The sequence below is a fragment of the Phaethon aethereus genome (assembly GCF_964289735.1).
Source record: "Phaethon aethereus genome assembly, chromosome: 8".
Classification (NCBI taxonomy): domain Eukaryota; kingdom Metazoa; phylum Chordata; class Aves; order Phaethontiformes; family Phaethontidae; genus Phaethon; species Phaethon aethereus.
Genome location: NC_138584.1, coordinates 5,277,603 through 5,289,767, shown reverse-complemented (window position 1 = coordinate 5,289,767; position 12,165 = coordinate 5,277,603). Strand labels below are relative to the sequence as shown.

The 12,165-nt window shown below is 44.1% G+C and overlaps 1 protein-coding gene across 2 annotated transcripts in view; it reads right to left on the bottom strand.

Moving 5' to 3' along the window:
• Positions 1 to 450: 450 nt before the first annotated feature.
• Positions 451 to 12,165, bottom strand: part of RASAL2 (RAS protein activator like 2) — a 184,739-nt gene continuing 173,024 nt past the window's right edge. For both annotated transcript variants that reach the window (XM_082002903.1, XM_082002904.1), the window contains exons 15-18: positions 8,933 to 9,067; positions 7,358 to 7,560; positions 6,781 to 6,868; positions 451 to 1,936 (exon numbers count right to left, since the gene is read on the bottom strand). In XM_082002903.1, the coding sequence (XP_081859029.1) occupies positions 1,772 to 1,936; positions 6,781 to 6,868; positions 7,358 to 7,560; positions 8,933 to 9,067 (591 nt within the window). In that variant the 3' untranslated portion in view covers positions 451 to 1,771. The remainder of the gene's footprint in view (positions 1,937 to 6,780; positions 6,869 to 7,357; positions 7,561 to 8,932; positions 9,068 to 12,165) is intronic.

Here is a 12,165-nt window from a genome sequence, read left to right as displayed (position 1 = left end):
GAATAATGAGATCATCAGCTCTGACCTTCTCCATATCCCAGGCTATACGATTTCAGCCAGGTACCCCCACAGCCACCTCATGAACTCATTCCTAATTGCAGCCTGAGCCGCTTGCTGAACACAACCCACGCTGAGGTCCTGTCTCATTTTGAAGTCAACTTTTCCAATTTCTCATTTCCATAACTAGTTTGAACGGTTAATCACACTCACTGTTATTAGCATATTTCTGTAATTCAAAATTTCTAGTGCTGTTGCAATAATTTTATTTACTTTGAGAGTTTGAGGGATAGAAATGCATACCAAAAAGTGAAAGTGAAGATTCACACACTATTACTTGACTCAAGTGTATGGGGCTTTAGAAGAACCCTCAGACTAAATATTGTGGCATTTGATGAAATCATGAGAATTGACAATACCGTGTCATTTATTGTTATCTTTTACAGTTTGTGAATCTCATTATCTTCCGCAAGAAGGTAGCTTTGTAATTATATATGCATTCACATACAGCCTGTCAGTATGCTATGTAACGCAACCAAAAGTAAATGGAGGTGAAAGCTTTCTCAAAACTCCTTAAGAAAAAACTGGTGTGTACAGAAGTTAAAAAAAAAACAACCTTGAAAGTATCCAGAGAAAGGCAAATTTCAGTGGAAATGGCAGGTCTTTTCACACAAAGGTGCAGAAAGCATCTTTCATTGGAACTAGACTGGCTAAGCTAGTGGCTGCAATGGTGAAACTGAACGAGAGTTAAAATACAGAAATCCTCAAGGAAAAAGGGAATTTTCCATATGGAAGTCTACTTTGCTGGGCACAGGCACCCTTCGGTTAGCCCTTTCCTCAGAGCTTTAACCTGGCTGTTCCCGATGGAGTGCAGAGAATGGATTCAGAGTGCCACTGCATGGTGCATAAAGTGGGGATTGGATAGAAATTTAAAAAAAATAAAGTATTTACAGGTCTGTAAATTCTCAAAACAGAAAATATAAAACTGCATTAAAACTGGGATAAAAAAGAAAGAATCCTACCTTGAAAAACTGCAGATTCCCTCTGTCTGTCTGATGGGAAGCCTGCCTGTGTGCAAATGCAGGGAAACAAGCTTGCTGCTCCAAGTTTTTACCTTTTTGAAGAAGACTGACAATATTTTGCCAGAGTCCTACTGAAAGTAGGTGCAGGATCCAGCAAGAGCCAATTTTCCTGCTAAAACGTTTGCTATCGAGTTTGCATTCAGTTAAAGAAGAGCTAGAGAAGAGGGGAATAAAACCCGCAGATGAGTTTTCTTACAGAATTCATTTCACTACTATTTCACTCCACTCATGTACTTATGTCAGTCAGGCTGATATATACAGCTGCTGTCTAATGTAACCCACTGCTCATCTCTCTCACCCACAACACACATGCACTCACACTCCCCTCTTCCTCCTCCAAGGACTGCAGTGCTTTCAACAAGAGAAAAAAATAATAATAATAAAAATAGCAATAATTAAAAAAATCTACAGTATTCACTTCCTTTTGGTATATTACATCGGCATTTTCTGTACACGACCCAAGAGCTCCCACTATTTACAGTGATATGGAAGGACTTGTTCTTGGGAGCCCGGTTCTCCTGGCCTTGAGTGGGGAATTAAAGCCCACCTTTCAGAGTTCCTCTTTCTCTTTTTCTATTTTATTAGCAGCATTATGTAAACCTGTAAGGGGAAGGGGGGGCTGTTTCGAAGGTTTCTTGAGTCTGCTCCCTCTTGCCCTTCTCCCGGGGAGATGGCCGGCAGCATCTGCCCCGTTAGCAGCTGCTGTTTTTGAATTCACCATTCTCCGTGATGGAAAGCTTGGTGGGATTGGTGGGGGAGATGCCATTGCGGACTTGCATGCTGTAGCGCTCCTTCACCTGCGTCAGGGCACTCATCAGCCGCGTGTTGGCAGAATCCAGGGACACGATCCGCTTCTCCTGCAACAAACACCCCACAAAGTCAGAGCTCCTTCACAAATGAAACAACTTTGTCCCACAAGCCTGCTTTATGGGGAACTTCCAGGACCCAGGGCTGTGACAGTGTCTTCAGGTGGTTTCTAGGCAGAGGCGGCTTGGCTAACATTCTCTGGTAAGATGGGATGTCTGCCTCTTTCTGTTTTCTCGGGGTAACGTGGCCCCTGCCTGCCACAGGCTTTTCACAGGCTGGGCTGGCCCTCCCGGCCTTTTTGCATGACGGAAGGTGACAGTGAGTCAAACTGATCCAGTCACAGCGGCTTTATCCAGATAGCCTCCAACCGAGGCAGATGGAAATGTAGTATTTTGCCATGGGTGGGGCAGGGAAAGGGTGTTGGTGTTAATAACGACAATAGCCAATTTTTTTTTTTTTAAATATGTTAGAAAAACAGAAACAGGCAGCAGAAAATAAAGGTGGTGGAGGTTTCATCTGGCAGAGAAAAGTGCAAGTGGTATCTAACAGCCATTGTCTCTGTATTTTGCATGGAGTGTGCTCAGAATAAACTCATGGTATGCTTGAAATAAATAAATAAAAAAAAGCAGATACTGGCAGCCTGCAGTCAATGGCAGGAGTGAGGGTGCAATAGCAACATAGAGAAGAAGCAGCCAAAAGCTAAAAAACTAAGGGGTTGTTTGAGGTGAAGGGGAGGAGGGCAGCGTGGGTGGAGGGGGAGATGCCATCGACAGAACACAAAGAACAAACACTGAACACACTGCTCCTAGACCCATTCCAGCTCAGAGGGGCTCCCGGGCTCCAACGAATCCAGGGTTCCCACATCCCAGTTTTGATTCTTCCAGCACAGAAAGTGCTAGCCTCCACTTCCAGCAGAAGTGTTCAGAAAGCTAAGGGATGTGTACTAAATTTATTAAAAAAAAAAACCCAACAAAAATCCAATCCATCAACAAAACCCAGCCTACTAACAGCTAGATTATCTGCACTGGGATACAGCACTGGAGGGTCAAGCCAAAGAGTCAGTGGCACAACTGGAAACAGCAATTTTCATCTTCCCTCAAAAATAAAAAAACAATCCCACAGCCACAGAAAGCAGCAACAGAGGTGGCAACAGGTAAATATGCTCCCTGTGCTACCAGCCGATTGGCTTTTTTTCTTTGAGAAGGAAAAATGTCTAATTTACTTGAATGAAATAAGCTGCATGCAGGAACTATTCCCAGTCCAATGCACTGAGAAACAAAATGGAAGGAAAAATGATGCACAGAAGGCACAAACATTAAGGGATAGTTCAGACATAGTGCTGAGGAGACCCAAGTGCTACAACAGCCCCTTGAGACTTTGGTCCCAGCACATCAGCTGTGTGGTACGTCAGTAATCAAGTCATGTTTGCTTTTCTCAGTGGGCTTCCCCACAGGGGTAAGCGTTAGGGTGCAAAAACAAAGCAGAATTTAAGTACTGCTTGTATTCCAGCCCCGAAGAGACCAAGCTCTCTACAGCAGAGCAAATGGAGGAGGAGGAGGCACGAGAAATCAGCAGACAGCAAGGCAGCCTGTAGCCTGTCCTAGCGCTTGCCCTGGTCCAGTCAACACAAGCAAGGAAAACGGACAATGGAGGAGTTGAAGGCCTTAGGCTTTCCTCCCATGCTGAAATAAATCCTGCCAAACACAACTGCCTGAGCAGAAATGTGTTCTTCAGCAAGTTAAAGCTCCTCCTCCTCAGACTCAATTTCACCTGGAATAGATGTAATTTAAAATTAAAATTTCTTTCCAAAGAATATAGCTTTCCAAAGAGTTAAAAATGAAAGGCTGGTTATTTTCTGGGACTGATGAGTGCTCACTACGCCAGTTTGCAAAACAGCTGGAAATCTACGCTTGGAAAATCAATCTTAAAAGCATGAGCTTGGTAAGTAGAGGCATCTTCTCACTCAAAGGAAAATACAACCTAGCAAACATGCCTCTAACACACGTCAATTGGGCACAGGGAGCGGGAGGAGCTGGAATGGGTAGGAGGTCAGTGCACTGGGCCAGGACTGGGTACTGCTGAGCTAGAGAACTGATTGGGTTTACTTGCCTGTTTGAATTATCTCATCCCCATTTATGACCTGTAATTTAACACAGCGGAGATGTCACTTGCAATAGCAACTGGGCTAGTACTCTTCGCAGCTCCGCTGCTCCAAGGAGAGAGTTTAGCCAGACCTAGCCCCTGCTCAGGCCCAGCGCCAGTCTCTGGCACCAGAGTGCACGTGAGGCGCTGCCCGGGGACAGTGCGAATGGCACGTGTACCAAGAACAAGGGTGTCCTTGTGCATGGGTGCGGTACTGGGTGCTGCACCTGACCACAAGGCAAAAGAGCAAATCCTGAAAAAGCATCTCGTGGTGATGTAACTAAGCACAAGCAGCCCAGGTTACTGCTGTTTCCTAGCAGCCATTTAAGTCTTCAAATAGGTGTGATAAGCAAGGTTCCAACACTCCACTCCAGAAATCTTGCTTAAAGAAGGACCTTTTTTTTTCTAGCTGCTGCTATGTCCCTTTGCCAAATGAATCACAGTCTAAGAAAAATCTTCCAAGTGCAACTTTGAGGGATTGCAACAGAACCCAGCAAACACTTGGGCTCCTCTAGTTGGTCTGTTCTGAACCTTTCACCAGTTTCCTCTTTCGCTCAGGTACCCATGAAAGGGCAATGATAACTACGCTTCCCCCAGGAACTGGCGGATGCTGAAGCAGTTAAGGTTTGCTGATGACCTTGCTTGCCCAAGTACCTAACAGCACTTTAAAAGCAAAAGGTGTCAGATTAAAAGAAGAATCATTAATGCTACTGTTTTGTTAGCCATTTCTACTGCAGGCAATAAATGATGCATGATTTGATCAAGTGTGATCAAGGACCACACCTTTCCAGCCCTGGGGATTTGAAGCTTTCACAAGCCGGCAGCACTCCCCTCTGCCAGCCGGTGACACTGGGGGACCAGACTGGCCCACTCTCTGCCTTGCTGATTATCTGAGATAACCACTTAGCTGAGAGTTATCACCATAACCTCACACCGAGGCCAAGAACCTATCGGCACAGACAGGTAACAAAGGGGAGGGTAAATTTCTTAGCCAGTCACCACCTCTCAAATCCTCCACTCCAAAAAAAAAAAAAAAAAAAATCACTTTTTATGAGTCTGCTCAGTGCCCCTTTCACCTTCTGGAGGCAGATGAAAAAGGCATCAGCTCCTTCAAAAATTGGGCTGCTGTTTGGATGGGCTGCCATTCCGTCAGTGTGTAACTGCAAAATGCCCTAACTGTCCCTTATCTCCAAAAAATGGCCCAGCATGTTCAACTTCTCCCAGCTTCCACTTGCCATACTCCTTGATCAGTTTGGAGGCTGCTGTACTGTTCCACCACCACCAAGAAAATATAAAATATAGAGTGACTGACTACATTCCTGTTCATTCTTCAGCACTGCACTCTCCCACTTTGTATTTTTAGTGCAAGTCAGAAAGGATTTAATCTTGAGCTGCATCTAGAAAGGGTGACTACACTGGTGTTTCAATGTACTGCATCTTGCACAATAGCTAGGAACTATATGTGATGGAATTCCCGTATGATTTTCTTTTTATTCTGCAAGGCTAGGTAACAGAAGTGCCATGTTATTTTACACAAGTGGTTTATTCAGATTAAATGGCATGGATCAAAAAATGCAGCTTTCATGAACAGTTTTTTCTGAAGAACTGTGGGAAAACGGGGCAGCAGAAAAAAACAGAACTTTTCAAATTACTGAGAAGAAATCTGCTATAAATATGCTCCTAGTGTTACCAGGTTTTTAAAAAGCTTTTTTCTACTTTATATTTTCCCTACAGTTCCATGTGAACTCAAACATTTCTATTACTGATGGCCATTCAACAAGGAAAAAAATGGCCAGGATATGCCCTTTCGTGCTCACAGGCCTGTATTCTAATACACTGGTACCATCTTTAACAATGTTCAGCTGAGGACACCCCTCTGCCTCACCACTCCCTGTGTAAGGAAACGACTTTCTGAAATAACTTGGGTAATACCTGAAACAGGTCATCTTCCTAAGATTACCTACTAAGGAAAGTTTACAGTTGGAACTACTGAAAAGCCCAGAAGCAGGAAAGATGTCTTCCAAATTCAAGTATCACAAAACTAACATGGCAGGCAGATATCAAACCAGTCTCAGGTTCTGTTGTACAAGCTTTGCTCTCTGGGATCAGCACAGACACAGAAGAAAAGCTGAAATGATCCCACACAATACACCCACATGCATTGCCCACGAGGTCCCACTTTCCACAGCTAATGTGGGTTGACTGAGGCAAGCACTGCAGGTTTGTGGCAAAGTGGGCATTTCTCCAGGACTGATGTGGACAGTCAGATGGGGTGAAATGCCACATATGACATTATACAGGGCAATGCTCCATTGCAAGCATTCTCTTTTCTCGAGTCGAACGTTCAAAGCCATGCTTTTAGCTTGCATAGCTGAGATGCATGCACATGGCAATTAAACTATGCTGGTATGAAGAACAGCTTTTCCAGAGTTCCCAGGCCCACACTCAGAACATCGTCTACACAATGCACCACTATTTCTTTACCCCTTTGGGATTTCACAAAGCAGAAAAGGTTCCGGAAAAGCAGTCCTGTGATTTGTCGTCAGGCTTTCCAAAAGCCTAGTGTCTGATAGCACAGTCTTTATTAATTAAAAAACCCAATTCTCTCCTAGAAGGCATTAAGTCACATGTGGAACACCACAGACCAATACTGACTTGGGAGCTAGATAACAATGCTGGGGCAGGAGGATAGGGGAAAGTAATGGGTTCTACACAGAGAACACTTGGCTCTTGGAGATCCTGAGCTTCTTACCTGTGCATCAATAATTTTCTGCTTTGCATCGATGACAGCTTGCATCTCTGCATGATCCTTCTTCAGCTCCTCTTCAACTGCCATGAGTCTGATGAGCAAAAAGAGGTACAAATCAGGACTGTTTAATACTATTCCAGAGTGTTTCAGGTACTCTGGCCTGTTGGTTTCACTTCTCTGATTGTCCTGGCTCTGCAAGAGAAGAATTCTGCTGTGCTCGGAAAAGCTTATCTATCCAACTGACACTCCCAATTTCCTAACCTTGTTATTCTCAAAATGGACATTGCCAAAAATGCAACTGCTCTGAAAAGCCGCTGCCTTGACATCAGATTCCAAACAAAGCAAAAAGTCCTGCTGTAAGTGCAACAGAAACCAGGGTTAAAACTTCCTAAATTTTTTCCTTCATTCTCCTGACAATCTGAGGCAAGTTTCCACACCTGCATCTCTGTTTCTTCATCTCTGAGGCAGGATGGTATCAGTCCAGAGATGTCAGAAAGCAACTACCTTCTTCAGTGTCAAAGAGAACACATGACACAGGGGAGCTTCTTGTCCTACAGTCCCAAACTTTCCAAAGCCTCACCTGCTGATGATACTTTTCATCTGGCTGTCTTTCTCCTCCTGTTGCCTGCGCAGTCTCTCCTCACTGTCTTCCAGCCTAGACTTGTACTCCATCAGCAGCTTCTGCATTTGCTGCTCTTGCACCAGGAGCCGCCGTTCATACTCCTCCAGCCGTCGGCTTGACACCTTCAAGCGCTCCTTCAGCTTCGCTATCTCTTGTTCATACTGCAGGTTGGAAGGAAAGGAGGAAAGAATCAGGTGCAAAGGGAAGAGATCAGATCATTATGATCTTCTGCTGCTGTTCAGAGAACGACATTGTTTTTTTCATGAAAAGTATATTGATAGAATTAAAGGAAATAACAAGCAAACAACTGTGGGCAACCACAGAGAAGGAGCATGTAGGCTCCCATTGAGCATTTAGCTAATCCCAAGCTGTAGGATGTCATTCTGTAGCACAACTTAAGCACTCAGAGGGCCCTGACATGGCTCCTCAGTCCTGACTGATAACATCACCAGTCACTCCAGACTCAAGGAGTTGCCAAACAGAAGCCGCTACTAGTGGTCAACTGTAAAAATGTCCTGGGGTAACCAAGCTTACAAAACAAACCACTGTGGGACCCAAATAACTCATTCTTCAGAACCTAATCAAGGTACGAAACCACTTGTGAAGGAAGAGCAAATCATTCACTACAGAGCACTACAGAGCCTGTAAGTTTACTTGGCTGAGGTTTTGTTATTCTACTTACTGTTTCTCTGGATAATCACTTCTGCAATGCTGCAATGAATCTCAATATATTCCACTTTGTTTTGGGTTCATTCACCTTTCCTAATAACCCTATGTTGCTGCTTCTTGTCCACCAAATGTTCTCCTCCTCCTCACACCCTGCTCTCTCAAAATACCAAACCTCTTACTAAACATCATCACTGTAGCAACATATAGATGTAACTGTATTTGGAAAAATGGTATCTACTCCTGAAAATAAACATGCTTGGGAAAAAAAAAAAGCGCAGACTTTTCTGTGTAGCCCAGAAACACTGTACCAGCATTTGCCTCAGGTGAAACCCAAGACAAAATTTGCGTGCTATTACTGATGAAAACTGAATTGCATTTACAGAGCCTTGTACAATCACTTAGCATACCCTAAGCTATACTCAGTCAGGTTAACAATTGTGGTGTGTTTTGTTTTTTTTTTTTAACTGGAGTTTAATGATCACTAAAAAATTTTGCAAGCGTAGAAAAAAGGCAGTATGCTGTAGCTATAGTGTTGTCATAAAAAATGATGACTCGAGCAGGATCTAATACACTTAGGCAGTGTGACTCATGATGCAAGTGTGTGCCAAGTACCAGCCTATAAGCTGTGTCAGTTTGCACCCATTTGACATGCTACAGCCTGTACATGGGTTAATCTATAGTACGCGACACTGTCGTACAGATACGTGTGACAGCATGTACAGCAGGGAGTTATAGCCAATACCACCTGTGTTTGAAAGCATGACTCTGTCACAGCAGCGTCTGAAAGTCGTTCTGAACTCGACTGTGGGGTGGACAGGACTCACTGACAGCCCTCGAGTCACCTGCATGTAGAATAAAATCTACCTTCTCAGCGTGCTTGACTTCATCTGGATTCTGCTCTGCGTCTTCCTCTACTTCTTCATACTGTCCATTATTGAGAACCCACGCAGCTGTCCTTTCCACTGGTGACATTGTGGCAGAGTCCACAGGTGACTGAACCTGGAGCAGAGATACCTGTAAGCATTTCTCAGAGAAACTGAGATCAGTTTCTAAAATCCACTTTATCTGGAGGAGAAAAATGACCACAAATTTGTCAGTCTTAAAGGATCCCCGAAACCTCTCTTGCAGAGATACTTCATCCTCCCTTGACTTTGCACCCACAGCACTTACTTGAGTCCCTCTAAAACTAATGCACTTGAGAGATTTTTCTTCCCCTCTAAGCAAGCTTCTCTCTGCACAAGTTCTTGTTTCCAAATCCTGTTCACAACCACCCTTCCCCTTTGCCAGATATTCAGTAAGGCTTTCTCAACCTGTGAGCTCTCTCACAAAGAAAACAGAGTGACAAAGCTTCACTTGCAGTCTGTTCAGGTAACACAGATTAGGGTTTTTTGGAGTACCAAGGAGTTTAACTTGGGAGCAGCTTTCTCAGCCAGGCTGCAGACAGGCTTTGCAATGGCTTGGATATGAGACAGCACAGCAGTACTTAGAAGTGGCAAAGAGGTGTAACATTATCACTGTAGTGCCTATCAGATTTAGATGGTTGGTTGTAGCACAATGCACCCAGCGAAGGCTGTGGAAGGAAGTCACGGCCAGCAGTGCTTACTAGGAGAACTGTAAAACACCATCAGTGGCCATCTTCTTGAAAGGAATCCAAAAAGGAAGCCAAGAAAAGAAACAAGAAACTCTCTGCCCAGCTGGGGAAAATATGGCTTGCTACAAATTCCAAGCAATTTTCATGGACAAAGACAAGTTTATAAGCACAGGAATTAGCATAATTACCCCTGAAAGAGGAACACTGTCTTAACTTTTTGAGAAATGCAAAAGATCAGCTTCCCCGCGGGGCCCCCCCCCCCCCCCCAAATTGCAGCTTCTTTTTGTCCTCAAGCAGCTCTTCAGCTCACTGCCTCGTTCCAGCATTGCACCAAAGTGAAACGTGCTCTGTGGTAGGGGGACTTTGAAGCCTAAGTTTCAGCGAGGAGCTCAGTATGGGGGAGTGACAGCTTCTTTACACAAGTCAGGTGAGGGATCACATCAACCTCCATTTCCATTTCTCTTGTTCACGCGAACAGGGCTGGCGAGTGCTGCATACATCCTATGCCAGCTCTGGCCAGAGGATCTGCCTGCAATGGCTCAGCTGTCCTGAGTAGCGATGAAGACTCCAGCACTGTAAGAAGCCTCAGCAAGGATGTGTATAAAGGCAAAAAGGAGCAGGGATTAGGCAACAATCCCTGGATTTAGGCAGAGGCCTTTTGGCTAGAAAGAAGTCTTCACAGCAGAAAGGCTAACAGTCCCTTTAAAGTGCAGTGTGACAGTTTGGCAAAGCTCCTTAAGTTAGGTTTTTTTGATGGTATTTGCTGTGAGGCAGCCACGGCAAGGGAGACTACGAAGTGTTTGTGGCTTTGCCACCAACAGGCTCTTCTCGGAGGTAAATACTTCGGCTCTAGGAATTGCTGGAGGAATTAGGAACAGCTATGATGAACAGTGTCATATTTCACTGGACTTATGGAGGAATAAGATAGCAGAAGGATGACTGTAAACTACATCACCAGCCTTGTAACAGACTGCTGATCAGCAGCAATCCTTGCCAAACAACCTTGCAACCTGTAGGACAGAACATCTTCAGCAGCCAAACTCAGCCTACAAAGACCAAGTGGATGGCAAGCACTTCACATGCTAATGGGTTATGAGTTACACTCTAATAAAGGGGAAAAAAGAAAAGCCTGCTAGGAACATGTATTAATTCCCCTCTTTGCCTCTCTTCCAGAGGAACACACTGACACTTCTGTTCCCACCTACCTACTCAATGGAAATGGAAGGCAAAAAACTGACCTCTCCCAGCAAACAAAGGGCCTAGCTCTATATTCAGAAACAAATGGGACTTGTAGAGAACAGAGTCTAATAATTATAACGCCTACAAAGCATGCCTAGAAAGAACATGCCCAGAAAGAACATGCCCAGCTTCTCTTTTCTCTTTTTCTTTTTTTTAAATAAGAACAGAATTCCACAACACGATTTGCAATTAAAAGGTCACAATGGAATTTGCCTCAAAAAAAAATTTTGGCCACTCGATTTGGCACACTTCAAGACATTTCTCAAGGGTGTGGGGAAGGAAAGAACAAATTGATTTCTCTGAATAAAGTACAAGCAAGGAGCAAGTAATGAATCCAGCGAAAACAATTTGTATGGAAAGTAGAGTGGAAAAATTAAGTAGATGCATATCGCCTACAAGAGGGTGCAAGGAGACTGCCCTGAAGCCAGCCATAGTCACAGGCGTCTATGAAGTTGAATGTAAAAAGGAACTGGAGAAGAGGGAAGCCTGAGATGTCACTTTGAGGCTAAACAAGCAAATGTAACTGATTTACTTGGGGGCAGTTTGGTAATCAGCAATCTAAGATGAGAAGAGCCAGGGGTTTGCAAACAGTTAACCCAACGTTTCTTGTAAATACAGACAGGGCAGAAGCCACCTTGTAAGGTGTATGCACAAGGACTGGAGACACAACACCTGTACTTCCTCCTCCCTATCCTAACACCCTCAAAGTAAAGCCTTCTTCAAGTATTTTTGTAGGTACTTCCTGTAACAAGCCCTGAGGAAAGGTACCAGCTCCCTAGAGATTTTGGCTAGGACACTGCACAGAACCATACAGCAACACTCAGCAGATCACACAATACAGGTTCACACGGGACACCTGAGAACTGCAAAGCAAGTTTATCCTTCAAATTTATCCTTGTCACTGGCCTAAGAATTTCCTACCACCTCTGCACCAGGCTTAGTTCTATTCAATATACTTTACCTATCAACCTCCTACACCCAAACGTAAAACACACGCTCCAAAGGAGGACACAAACAGATGCATTTCAAATAATATGGAGTTACTTTTCTTGGTATTACTAACTCGGCATATTACGCTTTGCTTTGTGATTCAGTATTTCTGGTCTCCTTGTACTTTAATGAACTGGAGGTATCAAAGTAGTTTTGAAGCCCTGATCGCTCCTGGGTTCCCAGGCACCGTCCAGATTTTCCTCCTTTTGACTCTAACATTCAGGAGTTTGCCAAGAAAGCTACACCAACAGGGACACTAGTAAAAACTCTGGCAGAG